At 42.1% G+C, this 17,535-nt stretch overlaps 3 protein-coding genes and 1 long non-coding RNA gene across 4 annotated transcripts; 1 reads left to right on the top strand and 3 right to left on the bottom strand.

Moving 5' to 3' along the window:
- Positions 1 to 8: 8 nt before the first annotated feature.
- On the bottom strand, positions 9 to 1,551 carry LOC134191389 (uncharacterized). The gene is made up of 2 exons (XR_009971783.1): positions 1,259 to 1,551; positions 9 to 1,161 (listed from the first exon to the last, which is right to left on the bottom strand). It is a non-coding gene; the product is annotated as an uncharacterized LOC134191389 (long non-coding RNA).
- A 3,870-nt stretch (positions 1,552 to 5,421) lies between these two features.
- Positions 5,422 to 6,149, bottom strand: LOC134198183 (uncharacterized). Its single transcript, XM_062667527.1, has 2 exons — positions 5,858 to 6,149; positions 5,422 to 5,777 (listed from the first exon to the last, which is right to left on the bottom strand). Exons 1-2 carry the CDS (start codon positions 6,147 to 6,149, stop codon positions 5,422 to 5,424), a joined length of 648 nt encoding a protein of 215 aa, XP_062523511.1.
- A 1,431-nt stretch (positions 6,150 to 7,580) lies between these two features.
- On the bottom strand, positions 7,581 to 9,332 carry LOC134198166 (uncharacterized protein K02A2.6-like). Its single transcript, XM_062667503.1, has one exon. The coding sequence runs from the start codon at positions 9,330 to 9,332 to the stop codon at positions 7,581 to 7,583; it is 1,752 nt and encodes a 583-aa protein (XP_062523487.1).
- A 334-nt stretch (positions 9,333 to 9,666) lies between these two features.
- On the top strand, positions 9,667 to 17,526 carry LOC134183803 (uncharacterized). The gene is made up of 15 exons (XM_062651379.1): positions 9,667 to 9,720; positions 9,786 to 9,892; positions 12,658 to 12,723; positions 12,790 to 13,031; positions 13,350 to 13,399; positions 13,456 to 13,594; positions 13,657 to 13,814; positions 14,673 to 14,782; positions 14,842 to 14,893; positions 15,104 to 15,267; positions 15,337 to 15,402; positions 16,660 to 16,736; positions 16,804 to 16,991; positions 17,056 to 17,181; positions 17,246 to 17,526. Exons 1-15 carry the CDS (start codon positions 9,678 to 9,680, stop codon positions 17,380 to 17,382), a joined length of 1,725 nt encoding a protein of 574 aa, XP_062507363.1. The 5' UTR covers positions 9,667 to 9,677; the 3' UTR covers positions 17,383 to 17,526.
- The last annotated feature ends 9 nt before the right edge of the window (positions 17,527 to 17,535 follow it).

The raw sequence follows: 17,535 nt of genomic DNA, 5'->3' as shown, positions 1-17,535 counted from the left end.
CAATCCAGGAGAACTTGCAAACTTTTTTGATGTCATATCCAAATATGCTTCATTCTACAAGAGATATCTCTCGCGGAGCTGTTGTTTGGAAGGAAACCAAAGGTCGTTCTAGATTTGTCACGGTCGAATCTGACGGGAAAAGTACTCAAGATGCAAGAGGAACAGAAGCATTATCATGATCAAAGACACAGCAACAGGAACCTGCAAGCAGGACAGACAGTTTACCTCTGGAATTTTGCAACAGGACCACTTTGGCTTCTTGCAGTGATAGCACAAGTTCTTGGACCATTGTCCTATTTGTGCACTCTAAGGGACGGTCGAAGGGCTAAGCGACACATTGACCATCTAAGGGAGAGATTTTCCGTCAGTCGCAGGAGTAATGAAGACGAAGCTGGATCCACGCCAGGAGAGGACGACTTACCAGAACAAGAGCTAACCTTTCCAGACTTACCAAGCCAAGAGGAACAAGTGATACAGGACGATGACGAAGTACCCAATGTGGACCAGCGCCCACAAACAGAAGTAAGTACCTCAAACAGAAGTACCTCAAGCCGAATCAACCACTGGACTCAGACGATCTAACAGAACAAGGAGACCACCACAGCGTTTAGACTTGTAATCTTGTTTGTGACTGTGCCTATGCAGCTGTAGTTTTATCTAAGGGGGGGAGGGATGTAGTGTATTCAATAGTTCTATATATGAACATACGGGGTTAGTGCCAGAGCGGCAAATCGTGTACTTAGTCGTAGAGTTGAGTACGAGTTGAGTACGAGTCTGGTACATATTAGATATTATATCATTTCATTGTAAATTGCTATATCTACTACGCAAAAGACCATCAAATTAGCAGACATGGGTTTGTGAATGGTGCAGAGCCTGAGAGGAGAAGCAGAAGACAAAATCTGTAACATCTAGGGCGGACCATAGCTAGAGCTAGCATTCGCAAAATAACTTTAACTTTGCTTTATGTATGCTCAAGTCGTAAATCTAACCGTTAGTAAACTAGGTATAAACCAACCAAGTGTCGTGTTTACAGCCATCAGAGGGAGAAACGGCAACGGTGCGGAATGGCCACATCCCTGATATTTGACCGTAGTGCAGAAAACGTCCAACCGCTTGCTTGTATAGTTGCATGGTGCCAAGAACAGCCGTCCACGTATACTACAGTAGCAAACGAAGAAACAATACGCACGTAAACGCGGGACGCAATCTCTTGCAGAAGATACGGGTCGTCTAACTAAAAAGTGTGCGGAATTACCCCGGATTACGCTTCGATCGCCTTTCCATTCGATACCGTCATTGCTCTGAGCCATTTGGCTTTAGTCCTTGCAGGGCTACTCAAATCTAATCTTAAACACAAAAGAGATCTGATACTAATAAGTTAGCTTCAAGGAGTTCGTAACGGCTAGACTCGTACCCAGTCCTCCTCCTCGCGCGCGCTCCACGTGTTTTGGCACGTGCTTTTTTGTTCCACTTGCCAGTTGAACTGAACTGGTTGGCTGACAAAAGTAAAATGTGAAAGAATAAATCGAGTTTTTTTACTTGCCGATAGCTGGCTTCTGAGGCGCTTAGTGTCAGCGGTGATAGTCTGGCTACCATTAGGAACGTTTGAAGTTGAGCGCTACGTGGGTCCGAGATCTCTGTAATGAGTTCTGAGAGATCCCGTTCGGATGCGTTTGGATACTTTGGTATGGGCCGCCATTTTAGATTCTTCGCATCCCTACATAGCAGACACACCGACAAACAGAGCACGAAGCTTGCTTACACAATATGAACTTGACTGTTGAGCACTAGACAGGTTCAGTCATTTCATATGCTTGACCAGCTTCCTTACTGTCATGCTTTTGCTCCCCAATTCTTGTCCAGCCTTCTTCATCTGTGCTTCTTTCATCCTCTGACATTTTGCCTTTTTGCAAAATATTTGCAACCTGACTCAAATATTTATTTAGAAGCTTCGCCTTGATATCATGACATTTGAGAAATTGGACAGTTTTTGAGTTCTTCAGCCTTGTCTAGCAGAAGCTTGTTCAAATTGCTTGCTGTTATGACAATACTATCACTGATGTTTCTAAACATGATCTCAACTTCTAGCATTATGGAAAATACCATATCCCCTACATGCACAAGACATCCAGCTTTGTATTCTTTCAAATCAGTCAGGGCAGCTGCATAATGAGACCCAGGGGAAGCACTCACAATTTCACCAATGCACTTGGGACAAAGACTTTCGTTCTTCTTGATACCATAAACGCAGTATAGACTGTTTAGCTCAGACTCGTTTAGGTTTTCTAATGCCTTTGCCTCCGAAAGCTCTACTCCCTTCACCTCACGCTCACACTTTAGCAATGGTACTGGCTGACCAAGAAAGTCAACGGCAAAGTCCCTATCATCTTCTTGATAGCTACTCTGCGTGGCAACTACATACCATATATAACTAGTACTAGTGAATTGGGAAATGTTAATTATTTTCAGGACGTACTTGAAAGACAACGGAGATGGAATGGGATTCTTCAGCCTTATCATACTGAAAAAATTTTCTAGATAATCCTGTGTAAACCTAGAAGTACGCAAGAATCTACAACCAGCATTGAGCAGCTCCTCCTGGATTTTAGTATAGCTGTGGTGACCCCTGTCTGCACAGGTTTCCAATCCCCTCTCTCTCTCTTCCGGTTTTTAAATAGGTCTACTACACTGTGCAAAACCTGACAGCCTCCTTATACTTTTCAGGAAGTCCTTTGCTCAAAGCTAAGACTGGATGCCTACTTGCCATCAAGTCAAACCAGTGATTACATGTCTCTACAAACCAAGCAGTGGCAAGATAATCACTGCTCCTGTTCTCCTCTTTCACAAGATAGCGTAGACCAGAACTAACAGAATTGCTAAAAAATTTAGAGCACCAAACACTTTCAGCTTTTGAAAGTATGATTTACGTCATTTATGAAAATGTCATTTATGCCTAATGACAGTTCCATCAGTAGATTTGCCAGTGAAATAGAAAGTAACTGTTTGTTTCCATTGCGAAGTTACTCCAGCTAGCATGAAAATTAGCCCATGTGTGACATAGCCAGTATGGTCAGGAAATGATACGTTACACTAACCTTCAATCCTAGATAATCAAAAACTTGACCGAGGATGCCAGGCATACATGTCACACTTTCCATTCTTCTCTAAAGTGTCCGAACAGATGGTAGGGGAGAACCTTGCTGTAACAGAAGGTTGTACCCTGAAGCTCCACACAAAAATCGCAGCCGCAATGCCTTCTTTACAGTGGAGGTTGTCCAGGTAATTCCACGCATCCCTCCTCTAGAGAAAGCGCGTAGTTGATCCTGGCCAAATAATTTCCTGACGATTGCTTCTTGCTTCATTCAGGTGCAGCAAAGCTTTCTTATCTTTCTTTATCGTGTGTAGCTCCGACTTCAATTCCTTGACTCTGCACTTCATTGACTTCTGATTGGAGAGGGTCATCACAGGAAGGAGTGCCTGTAGTCATTGCATCACTGCTAGGTACCTCTTCATCTAGCGCTTGTTCAAGATCAGCTGCAAAAAATAAGCCACACGTTACAAGACTACAACATGAATTTTGAAGTCATTAGTCTATTTACATCAAGTTGTTAATCATCAGTAGCAATTACCAAGTTCACAATTTGAGTCCTACTGTAAAGTACATATACACGTTGTACCCAAAATAATAACTGTGGTTATAATAGACCATACAAATATTTCTGTGTTTCTCATTTCAGTTTGAAAAAATTCCAAAACTCCATGTATTTCTTGTTTGCACACAGAAATGTGCTAAGATGCCTTGCACTTCAGATGAAGCCACAATAATACATTGTGAATATTTATATGGGACCATGTGTGCCTTCTCGTCACAAATCCAACATACTAAGAGGGATTTTGACGTCCTGTTAACAAGTCTGAATGAACTAAGCTGTTATTCTTCAATAATATTCTGACAAATCTCATCCTAATGGGCCACATGACAAGAGGGTTTAGACATACCTAGGTTGATGTGACTGGGGCTAGCCCACACACACACACAAGGCAATGATTGATAGACCAGGCATTTCACAACATCTGTTAAATGTTTTGTCCATGATGTGATGATGGAGGTCACGCATAATCTTTTTCTACTCTTTGCTGGGGCAAACGTAGTTAAGAGTCTCACTGATGAGAAACACAAAAGTACTTCGTAGGATCTACGCATAACCTCCAGAAGTTGCAACAGAATTACGTTGGTAACTCAGTACTATTGCATTATTGCGGGCACTTACTCAGCAAAAGAGTAACACTTACATTCACAAGGTGATAGTTGGCCATGTTCACAATAGGTGTGGTCAGATGGAGCTGCTGGATTTGATGGGGCACTTCTTTCAGTCAGAGGCTTTCTCTGAGCAGGAAATTTTCGGTGAAAAAATTGTAGGCACAGCGTCGAGCTTCAGTTTCCTCTTCCCATCAACCCTCAAAATTACCTTCAAACTGAGACACATCAAAGTGGACCCTACAGTAGAGAAAGCACACAGATATGCTATTAGGCATCCATGATCATTAATTAAACCAAGCCATAAAAAACAGACAGACTGCACGAACGTAAGGAAGCACTAATACATACCAAGGTGCCTCAGTGCTTCATCCACCTTCAATGGCTAGCACCATGCAAGGCGTACCTGTACCAGAAACCCACCGTCAACAATATAGTGGCGGACAGCTTAGTTGAAGCAGCTTGGCTCCACAATCCTGTACTTGACTATCAAACACGCGTATACCGTCTAGCCTTCGTCTAAATATCCACTAAGATCTTGCTAGCTATACGTACATCTCTCTACAACAGTTTGCCGTGACAGGAAATTTCGTAAAGGGATTGAACCACACTTTACTACAACGTCTATTACCTCACAAAGAAACGACGATCACGATGCCACCCTGGTGACCCAGTTCTTTCGTTTCACTCTTGCCTCCCAGAGTTTCCTCGTAGCTGGATCACGAAGATACACAAACAAATCCCATCTCTGATCTATTCGAGCATCCCCACGCAGAACAACAAGGCATTGCGAAGGAACTGTTGTCTGCGGGATTAGTAGGGTTAAGACTCCTTGTATTTCCGTAATACACTGATATATATATATATATATATATATATATATATATATATATATATATATATTATATTATAGGTCCCATAGGGGACTAGCAGTACCATCTAAACTACATCTAGCTAGTATCATTTTAGCGTTGCTACACCACAGTCTATATATATATATATATATATATATATATATATATATATATATATATATATATATATAATTACTCAGAGGCAACTTAACACTAACATACCACATGCCACATCCCCCTTTCCCAGCTCTGTAAACATCTAAGATCAAACTGGTGTAACTCTAACACAGTATAGTCACCCATTAACTATAAGTCTAGTTTCTGCGGTGGCTTGACAGCTCTACCACTTCTTGTTGTTGTTAAATCAGGTTGTACTGAAGGAGGATGTTGCACCGTACTTTCTGTTGGTTCTTCTTTTTTCATTTCAGTCTTCTTGTCTTCTGGTACCGGTTCTTTTCGTCGATGATCTCTAACTGTGTCTTCTGTTCCTTCGAAATTCTCCGGATGGTGTTGAGATGGTATAAGATCTTGGTGTTTTAGACTGTTGTAAAATAGACCCTCTTTCCTTTCTGTCTGGAATCCACACTCCTTCTCCACTAGATAATGGTGGTAGTTCCCTGGCTCTATGTTGTTTGTCAAATCTCTCTTTTTGTCGTCTGTCTCTGAATTTGTTCTTTGACCCGTATATCTCTGTAGGGGAAACGTTTAGGTAAAAGAGTAGCTGGCGTGGTTGGGACAAAACCTCTCAGTTGTCTACCCATTAGTAGTTCTGCTGGAGAATATCCATTTGACAGAGGGGCCGAACGATAAGACAACAATCCCTGGTAGGGATCATCACTCTTCGTTAGTAGTTTCTTCATAGTCTGTACCATTCGCTCGGCTTCTCCATTCGATTGGGGATATTTCGGACTACTCGTTGTGTGCACAAAGTCGTACTCTTTTGCAAACTTTGCGAATATCTCGGAGGCGTACTGAGGACCATTATCCGATCTGACCTCATTTGGTATGCGGTGTCGAGCAAATATGGCTTTCATCTTGTATATTACTTCTTTGGAAGATGTGTTTGTCAGGGAAACGACTTCGGGATATCTCAAATAATAATCCACGACTAGCAGAAACGACCTCCCTCCCCATTCAAACAAATCAGTGCCCAATGTTTGCCACGGTCGACTAGGGAAAACCGTTGGGAATAAGGGTTCGACTGGTATTGGCCGTTGTTTGCTACATATTGAACAATGCTCAATCTTATCTTATAATTGTGATGTAATTCCTGGCCACCACACTGCTGAACGTGCTCTCTCCCTACATTTGGTAATGTCAAGGTGTCCCAAATGTAGCTTATGCAGAATCTCTGCTTGCATTGAGATAGGGATAACCAGTCGGCTACCACGTAGTAATAGGCCTTCTTCCACAGACAACTCTGATGAAACTGCCCAGAATTTCTTGATATCTCCTTTGAGCTTATGTTTGGGCGGCCATCCTTTCCTGCAGAATTGCTTCAGCTGGTAGCTTGTTTCATCTGCATCTTGTTGCTCTCTTATTTTGGCCAAAGTTTCTGTTTGCACCGGTAGAGAATCCAGTATGTGATCAACATACTCATCAGATGCGATTGCTATTTCCTGGCTTTTTGAACTGGCTCTATTTTCCTGGAGTGGACTCCTCGATAAGGTATCTGGAGTATGAAGGTTACGACCTGGGACATGAGAAATAGTGAACTGATACTACATCAGTCGTAATCTGAATCGCTGAACTCGTAAAGGTAGTTCTTCTAAACGTCTGTTTGAACTCAGCAAAGACACTAAAGGCTTATGATCCGTTTCCACGTGAAATGCCATTCCCAGTAAGTAGTCACGGAATCGATCACATGCCCATGTGATAGAAAGTGCCTCCTTCTCTATCTGCGCATATCTAGCTTCTGCACTGATAAGTGACCTTGATGCGTATGCAATAGGTTTCCATTCTCCATTGTCTTGCTTCTGTCGAATAACTGCTCCTAAACCATATGCTGACGCATCTGCTGACACAGCTGTTGGTCTGGTTGGAGAATATAAAGCTAAAACTGGTGGTTGAGACAGATCTTCTTTGATTGTTTCAAAGGCACACCGTTGACTGTCTCTCCACATCCACTCTGACTTGGAGGTAATCAAGGCTCTCAATGGCTCTGTTTTCTCAGCTAGTCTTGGGAGAAACTTTCCCAGTTTGTTTACCATGCCTAAAAATCTCCTCACTTCTGTAGGAGTCGACGGCTTTGTCATCTCCTTAATTGCATTAATTTTGTCTGGATCACTTCTGATACCTGTGTGATACCTGTTGAAATTACACACTTCTCTTGGCTAAGTGTAAGACCGGCTTGTTGTACTCTCTCTAGGACTTTCCGAAGACGTTGATCATGTTCTGCTTGTGTCTTCCCATAGACCAGAATATCATCCATCAAGCACAGAGTTCCCGGCAAACCATTGAGTGTCTCAGACATTCTTTTTTTGGAATAACTCCGGTGCCAAGGTTATACCAAATGGCAATCTGTTGTAGCAAAATCTACCAAATGGCGTTATAAACGTCGTGAGTAAGGCAGACTCGTTTGACAGCGGTATCTGCCAAAAGCCACTATTCGCATCAATCTTACTGAAAACACGAGCGCCTTGTAATTGAGCTAGAGTGTGTTCTACTGAAGGTAATACCATTCTCTCTCTTTTTACGCTCTCATTGAGTTTGGACATATCAACACAAACTCTCACACGACCATTAGGCTTAGGAACAATGACCATTCCTGAGCACCAATCAGTGGGTAGATCTACTTTTGAAATTACTCCCTCCACTTGCATTTTTAGCAGTTCATCCTCCACTTTCTTCATCAAGGGGATAGGTATTCGTCTGGGAGTAGACAGGGCAAAAGGCTTTGTATCTGATTTCAGACAGATGGTGTACTCTTCTTTCATCTTTCCAAGCCCCTTAAACAAATTTGGGAATTCAGCTTGCACATCAGCCACCTTGACCAGATTACATGCAGCTTTTTGTACTATCTCACAGCGTTTGATTACTTGCAGAGCTTCAATGGCTGGTCTGCCAAGTAGACATCTTGTCATTCCGCTCACCACAAATATTTCTTGCTGTGCGGCCAACGCTTTGACCTGGAGTTTGGCAACAAACTTCCCACGCACATCTAATGCATGTCCTCCTGGGCCACGTAGTGAATGTCTGGTAACAGGTTGAAGTTTAGCGTTGCTGAAGGTTGTCTTGTACACCTTTTCTGGTATCACTGTAACGTCTGCACCAGTGTCGATCTTGAACCTCAACTCTCTCCCATTCACCTTAGCGTTGGTCATCCAAGCACCTGTTACAGTTCCCATAGATCTAACACCCAAGCATAGATAACCGCGGGAATCGTCCGACTCAAAGCTAGCATCCGAAACGATTTCGATCTTTTGTTTGGATTTACACATGCGTGCGTAATGATCTACACGTTCGCACTTATGGCATTTCGCCGTTACTGCTGGGCACGCAGCTCTACCATGTGACGGTTTCTGTCCGCATCTAGTGCAGGAATCTCTTGCCATTGGTCTGCCACTCGACGACGAACTCTTCTCCTTATGTACGCAGGCAGTCTTCCTTTGTCTGGTTTGCGCCACGAGACGTCGTCCACGAATCGCCTCCACGACTGCAGGTGTGGAATGCGTGTCATCTTTCCTGATTACCACTTGCTGTTGTTTGACTGTCTCCTTTTGTCTAGCCTTCGAAATGGCTTTCTCCAACGTTAATTCAGAATCCAACTGCAGTGTCTCAGACAAACTCGCATCGCGCAAACCTACTACAATGCGGTCTCTGATGAGCTCATCGTGGAGGTCTCCAAACACGCAGTGTTCCGACAGGCTGTACAGCGCAGTGACAAAAGAATCAACCGACTCCTCTGGTTCTTGTACACGTTGATTAAACTTTGCACGTTCGAATATCACGTTGCGTCGCGCTACAAAGTGTGTATCGAATTTGCTTCTCACCTCATTATAGCTTTTCGCCTGCTCCTCCGTGAGGGTGAATGAACTCAATATTTCTTCAGCTTTCGGTCCCATTGCATAGACCAGTGTGCTAATTTGAATCTTCCCGTCTTTCTCCTCTAATCCGGAAGCTGTACGGAATCGTTCGAAGCGGCGGATCCATACTGGCCACGTATCAGGGCTGGCACAATCGAGCGTCTCTGGCGGTGCGATCTGAAAGGCTGCCATTATTACTCCAGCTCAATTGGGTACGTTCTCGCTCCTTCGCACTCAGACCTGGGTTTGCTCAGTCAAATCCCACGCGTGACATCATGTTGTCTGCGGACTTAGTAGGGTTAAGACTCCTTGTATTTCCCGTAATACACTGATATATATATATATATATATATAATTACTCAGAGGCAACTTAACACTAACATACCACATGCCACAGGAACCAACTCAAAATCACGCCGAGAACTTTGCTAGACACGGAACTGTACGCGCAGTTGGATAACAACAAGGCACCAAGTAATCACGTGATTGAAAAACCGGGATATTTGTCGCGCCTAGCGTGCGCTAATCTGTGTAGAGATGAAGCATCTCGTTCTTGTATTGTTTGCAGTCCTCCTGCACAGTAATCTTGCTTATTTTATTTCTGCGCAGTTATATAAGATTGTGCTTGTGTGTGTGTGTGTCTAGCTGTCACAATCAAGCCGTGCGCATCAGTTTCTGTGCCGTTGTTTCACGTGTTTGCGCATTGCGTGGATTGGAACAAACAATACGACAACCCGTTTAACTATTCAGAGGTTGCAATTTTGCAGCAAACGTAGAGGCTGCACGCCTGCAACTCCAGCGCTCCATACGTAGGCAGGTCTAGAGCTTGTTGGTCTGCACGGATATTCATGCAAACACATGCATGTTGACTAATTCCTTTTTAGAACGGACGCGTTCAACTCTCAGCTGCGTTTCTTGTCGGCTGCAACCTGTGCATGCACGCTGTACACTTTATACACGACATTAGTGCCAGAGCCTAGCTAGAGGGTACTTATGGTGTAAGGGGGTAAGGATGTTAGGGGTAAGAGATCAGGCTGTTAGGGAATAAGGTGTCAAGATATTAGGTGGTAAGGGGTCAGGATGTTAGGGGTAAGGGGTAAGGGTGTTACGTGGTAAGGGGTCAGGGAGTCCGGGGGGGGAGAACAAACCGACTCACTTTAGTGGGAGGTCCGCTGCTACAACCAGTCGGTATGTAATATTTGCACCAGCTGTATAGAAGCTGTAGCTGCTGAAGTGCTGGCTTGGGCTCCATGTAGCTACTAGATCGATGTAAGCAGATTTGGTCTCCAAAACTCTTTGGTGCGTAATGTGCAGTGTATATCATTATTACATCTAGACTATGCATAGTTACTAGTAGAGTAGATTCATCTTATTCTAAATAGAGCATGTTGAACTGATTGACTGGGAGATCCACTAGAGTACTGAAAGAACATATCCATAGAATGCCCCAGTTATGCCTCTGCAGAGTGCCAGTAATTATATGTGTGGTGCGGTTGCTTTCAATTGAATTGTTTGCGATTGGCTTTTAAAGGTAGCCATGCCGGCACACACACACACACACACACACACACACACACACACACACACACACACACGATGATACCGTGCATGTTGGTATAGTCAAAAACATTAATTAATTAATACATGACTAGCCTTAGTTATATCCCAATGCAATAATGTCATAGTCAAGAAGCAATACATTATGGATGCTGTATTGTATACATAGAGGGATGGTTTACTCAAAACACGATGAAAGGAGCACGCAGGTATTGGGACCACTTCTTTGGTCTTAATTGATACTGTAAAAGAGACTGGACCATGTTTGTATGATGAATTTGGACATTGAACATAAACATTGCTTTTATTGAGTCTTTCTGAAAAAATATTGCAAAGGACCTAACTAGATAGGTTACGGCCTGTGTTACAGAAGATCGACGTAGGAAGGGGGGATGGGGCTGAAGTCCTTTCACTCAGTGTAGGAATTGAAATTTCTGTGCCAGTGACTTTTGCAAATCTGTTTACAGTCAGGCAAGCGAGATAGTTAATGATGACATCCACGGTACATCTCCCCACTTGTGAACATCTTCCTACGCTACTGCAGTATAATGATTGCTAATCGATGTATTAGTATTACATAAATAACAAAATTAGTGTATGTTCACTGTGTATTACAGTTTTAGCACTTGAGGGCATGCAGCTACATACTACTATGCTTGAGAAGCTCAACTGCCATTAGTAACCAGTGGCGAATCTAGAGTTTGGCTGAAGGGGGGCACAAACGACTAAAAGCTGGTATGACGTCATTAACTTTATGACGTCACGCACTCACCGCGTGACTTGACATTCGGACAGGTGTAATTAGGCACCAGTTTATAGGACATGTGTATCTATGGGGAAGTCATCACAAATGTTTGGGCAAAGAATTTAGCAAATGACATGATTTTATGTTCTAGACCAGGCTTGGTTCTAGACTGAAGTCACTACAGTGCATACGTTCATGTAATGTGCATGAGTCTGTCATGCTTTCTCTTGAATGTGAATGTGCCTAAAGACATAATTAAGAGTGAAACCGCAGACGGAATGCTCATTCGCTGTTTCTCCACAAGCTCCAACGTTTTAGATTACAAAAAAACATGCACCGCAGTACATATAGGGAGTAGTCCCCAGAAGGGCACTAAGCTTACTCACTACTATATATATATATATATATATATATATATATATATATATATATATATATATATATATATATATATATATATATGTTCTAGCTATATACCTACTAGCTACATCTACTAGATAAATCAATGGAATATTAGAAGGATTATTAGATTTATCTTGGATGTGGTCATTCCCAGGAATTACTATGGAAACAGACGCTCTTGGGCAGAACTAGGAAGCTAGGACGCCATGCTCTGTTTATACTTTATAGTATTCCTGCAAAGGCTATGCTGTGATTGCGGACAGAAATATTATACAGAGCAATTGTTATTGAGGGCACTTCTGAAGGGGGCACGTGCCCCTAATTCCCCCATCTAAATCCGCCACTGGTAACTGAATTTTGGAGGCCTAAGCCTCCTCAGTCTCTGTACACTTCTGTATGCTTTCTACAAACAGGAGTCTCATAATACATTTTATGGTGTTAGAAATTAGTTATGGTGTGTTTGGCAAACATGGTTTACTGCAAAATCGAGTGAAAGGAACATGTGGTATTGAGTGGCGGAGTATTGCAAGCTCTCTGTTAATTAATTAATTAATGGATTCTGATAACACGACGCAAATTATTGACACATAAAATATTTGATTTACATGCAACTATAACAATGATTTTATGGTATGACATTGACATAAAACAGAATAATCTGAAATACATTTAGCAGAATTACGATACACTCTAATTCATATTTCGTAGGCATGCATATCCAAGAGCATGTCAGTGGCCCTCGATGATGTATAGAGTGTACTAGTTATCGTTACAGTGTAATGTATTAAAATCTTGAATCCCCTTTTGCAACAGGTTGGTTTGCTAGCAGATATTGTATCTCCTGAAAAAACTGTAACCATTGATGGGTTCTACTTTCAGGTCAGTCGTGAAAGTTAATCGCAGTTGGACAGTCGGTATTATCATCTGGTGTTGTGCAATTTTTAGGACTATAACAGGTCGTTGGTCAATGGTAAGGAGCATCTGCAGGCTGTTGGTTTGCCTCTCTGGTGCTTTCGTTTCTCTCCGATTGTTGAGGGTCAGCACTCGGTCACCGTCAGCATTATTGATAAGACGGGAAAGCATAAGATAACAAATATGACATTTCAAGCGACAAGGGAAGGGAGTGACATGCAAGGTTATGTCAGAGTTGGGAAGAACAACATTCACTTTCAATTCGACGGTGGAAAGTAAGAAAATTAAGATTTATATATAGACATGTCAGTTGGTGTGTGTGTGTGTGTGTGCATGTGTGTGTGTGTGCATATGCGCGCGTGTGTGTGTATGTGCATGTGTGTATGTACATGTGTGTGTATGCGCACATGTGTGTGTGTGTGTGTGTGTGTGTGTGTGTGTGTGTGTGTGTGTGTGTGTGTGTGTGTGTGGTGTGTGTGTGTGTGGTGTGTGTGTGTGTGTGTGTGTGTGTGTGTGTGTGTGTGTGTGTACCGTGTGCGTGTACCATGTATGTTTGTACCTTGTGTGTGTGAAGCCTGCCGTGTTTGTCACAGGACTTACTTTCCCATCGGAGAGAATGTGTGCTGGGTGAGCTACGATCGAGGTTTTCTAGCATCCTTACAGAATGTGTACATATCGTCTGATCAATTGATTGTGCAGGAACATACGGTTACGATAACTATTTCAATTCATTAGCACAACACGGTGGCAACTATGCTCGTCTGTGGCTAACGGACGTTCAATGGGATGGACTGGCAGTAGAGATATCAGTGGGAAAATATAACCTCGGCGATCTGTGGTGTGAGCAATGGCACGCTGTTAGAGATTGTCGAATATTCAATACACACATGCTTTTTTCAGGCGATTGGATTATGTCGTGGCTCTTGCCGAGCGATTAAACATGCGACTGTTGATGTGCACAGAGAGTTTCAACCTGCTGCGAAGTAAGAGTGGTCCTCACTTGTGGGAGACGTCTTACTACAATAAAGCAAATGGTGGCATTCTTGATCATCCTCAAGGTGAATGAATTTTTTGTAGCTGTTGGTCTCACTGTCTTTGTCTCGAGTCTCTAGTGTTAGCATTTTGTAATTATTTTTTCAAATTTTGTGTACATCCATTTATAGTTTATATAAATTTACATATAAAATGTAAGAAACATAAACTGTAAATAACTGTTATGTAATACTAAAAATTTAAGAATTTGGGGTTCTGAGTTTTCATTTATCATTTTGTAATTTTTGCAACTTTTTAGTGTTTTATTGTACTAGCAGAGGGCTGGGCTTTGTCTGGGCTACTAGAGCAGGATTCACGTTTAATTAGCACAATTACGGTATATGTTACTACGTCACATCTAGAACCCGGATATAGTCAAAAATAATATTTTGCTTTTTTTGACGTCCCCGGTAAAAAGTGACTCACTCTGTGCATATTGTCCGAGGTCACAAACAGGCATTTCAAGTTTGGTGGAGATCGAATGTAACGTTCTAGAGAAATTCAAGCACAAGTGGCGGCAAGTTTGAGTGGCAAGAAATAACGTCGTTGCAAGAGAACTCGGCGTGCACTCACAGTTTGTCATGAAACCTTTGAGCGACAGCAGCATCCTCGCTAATACGGTTGGGTTCGTGGACTTCAAATGGGCCACTTTAAATCATCAATTCGTACAACCAAAACATGCATTTGCATTGTGGTGTGGAACACAGTCATCGTGGACGGTTTTGTGGCAATTGGCCCAGTAGTTTTAGCGTAGTTGATGTTACAGACAGACAGACAGACAGACAGACAGATCAGACTTTTATATATAAAGATTTTAGGATTATAATGAGTACACTCGTTTGTTTTTACTTTGCAAATAAATTACTGTTTATATATTTTTTCAGATTTCTTCACAAGTGAGTTAGCCAAGATGGACTACAAGAACAGACTACGTTATCTGATTGCCCGATACAGCTACTCTACTAGTGTGTTTGCTTGGGAGTATTTCAATGAGGTTTCTTACATGCTACTCTTTGTATTGTAACATTACAACGGCTCGACATAAATTTACAGGTTGACATCACTGACGACTACAACTCTAATGCTCAAGTATTGTGGATTAACGGTGAGCGATTCTAACAGTTGTTGCTTTGGTTGGTTGGTGTGTGTGTGTGTGTGTGTGTGTGTGTGTGTGTGTGTGTGTGTGTGTGTGTGTGTGTGCATGTGCATGTGTGCATGCGTGTGTCTGTCTGTCTGTCTGTCTGTCTGTCTGTCTGTCTGTCTGCCTGTTTGTCTGTCTGTGTCTGTGAATGAAACTATGCCATCTGTGATACAGAGATGACCAAGTGGGTTCATCGCTACGATGTCAATCGTCATCTTATTTCGACATCATTTTCTAATTCTGTGGGCGACGTGAACGTACAAAGCCTTGACAGCCTTGACTTTACAATGACACATAATTATGGCCAGTCAGACATCGCCATGACAACAGCTTTGTATGTATGTTAAATTATTGCATACTTTTAGTGTAAAACAAAAATCCTGTTTTCATAATAATAATGTTTGTAGGCGAAGAAGAAGCTGTTGCAATATCACAAGCCATCGTATGTGGCAGAATTTGGCATTTCCAACGAGGTTAATATCTCTAGACAGATACACAGCATTTTATTGTTGATTTATTAGTTGATTAGTTAAATGTGTTAGCTTTTGTATAAACTTAGTTTTAGATATCAATATTTATTATAGTGAATTTGTATATGTATATGTACGTGTTATTGTATTGTGTTTGTATTTGTGTAATTGTAAGACAGACACAGAGATTTGACAGACAGACTGACTAAGTGATAGACACTTGACAGACAGACAGACAGATTGACACTAAGAAATTTAGTTTTGTGTAGCCAGACCCTACCCGCCATCACACTTCCAACGAGAAAGGATTCCTGGAACACACCAGTACAGTGTGTGCATATTCATAATTTTTTTGGGTTACAAGAGCCGCTAGGGCCCAGGTTAACAGTCACTATACACTTGCTACAAAGTAACTCTATCTATAACCATCGGTCACTATGCACTTGCTGTGCTTGTTTTGACAGAAACGACACTCCAGAGAGAGAGGCAATTGCATGCGAGTTCCTTGCCTAAGAGAATTACGTCTGTGCCCATCTTGTACTTGAACTTCTGATCCAAAGGTACAAACATACATACATACATATGTACGTACGTACATACATACATACATACGTACATACATACATACATACGCACATACATACATACAGGCACGCAGGCAGTCAGTCAGTTGAAAAGTAGATGCAAACATTTTTGACAAAGTTCTACAAACTTCTATTCATTAGATAAACGTTTTTCTGTACACACATACCTGCATTTATGTAGCTTTAGCTGGACACTCTTACATTTGCATTTAGTAAACGTCTCTGTACGTAGAAGTTTGTGTTCATTAAATGAAATCTGTCAGTCATTCAAGCCGCTGTTCATTAGAATTGATCTTCAACTACTATTTGCATGCGTATAGTTTTAACATGTAGTTTGCTGTAACTATGATTCCACTGACCTGAACTGTCATGGATAATATTTTTACTTTTAGTGTTCTGTATGTAGAGGTTTGTGTGTAATAAATGATGTCAGTCAGTCAGTCCAGTCAGTCCAGTCAGTCAGTCCAGACTGCGAACTTCAAAGTAGCATTCATTAGTGGGTTTTAGATTTCAGTAGCGACTATTATGTTTCGACTTCCTATGATGTACGTAGTGCCTTGTATGTTCAATAAATGATCTTTGTCAGTCCAGTCAGTCAGTCAGTCAGTCAGTCAGTCAGTCAGTCAACAAATGTACACGAACTGCTGCGACGAGCATTGAGTTTCTCTTGTTTCAGGACCACGATAAAGAAGGATGGTCTCTTCACAATGGACTGTGGGCCACAACGGTACAACTGGCAGCCGGCACATGCATGTCTGTGATACAATTAACATTCGCTCACGTTAGTATTTTAATACCTACTCTTGACGATGTAATGCAGGACCTGGTGGTGGGATAGTTGGGTAGCACCAAACCACCTCTACGGAATCTTCGATGGCATTAGCCGGTTTGTGAACGATATTGGTAACCTAGCCGACTATGCCTGGGTACCAGTGGTAAATGCTACCGTATCTGTGCCAACACTCAGACTTTTTGCCATGTATGGACATCAAGACAAGGAAACAACAGGTTGTGACTGTCCCACATAAAGACCGCATTGCATTGTTGTAACGAGTTCAATACTCGCGTACAGGTTTGGTGGCGTTATGGTTGCAAGATTCGTGCTCCACGTGGTCTCAACACTTTGCTGGTAATACATGCAAGACACAAAAGAATGTCTCGCTATCGTTGTCTCTACCAAGATGTGTAGAGGGAACAGGTGATGCATACTAATAGATATTGTACATGTTTGTGTTTCACGGTCATTGTTGCTGTTGTGTCAGATCATGTGGTTGACTGGTATAATACAACAAGTGGCCAACAGATATCTTCTATGCAGCCGAAGTGTCAATCCAACGTTTTGTCATTGACTGCTGTCGAGTTCGTCAATGATGTTGCAGCTCTAGTTCATGTGGCCTGATGGTGTTTGTACTTGAGGTATTTCTTGACGGTTTGCACTGAATGACTCTGGTTTTGTACCTTTAAATCTGCAAAAAATGTGTGGCTGCCACTTGGCTCTGTGACCACTGACAAAATAAATTTGCAGTGAACTCCTTGTAATTGTTCATGAGGG

Source organism: Corticium candelabrum, chromosome 1, assembly GCF_963422355.1.
Source record: "Corticium candelabrum chromosome 1, ooCorCand1.1, whole genome shotgun sequence".
NCBI classification, from domain to species: domain Eukaryota; kingdom Metazoa; phylum Porifera; class Homoscleromorpha; order Homosclerophorida; family Plakinidae; genus Corticium; species Corticium candelabrum.
This window is presented reverse-complemented; position numbering and strand designations above follow the sequence as displayed.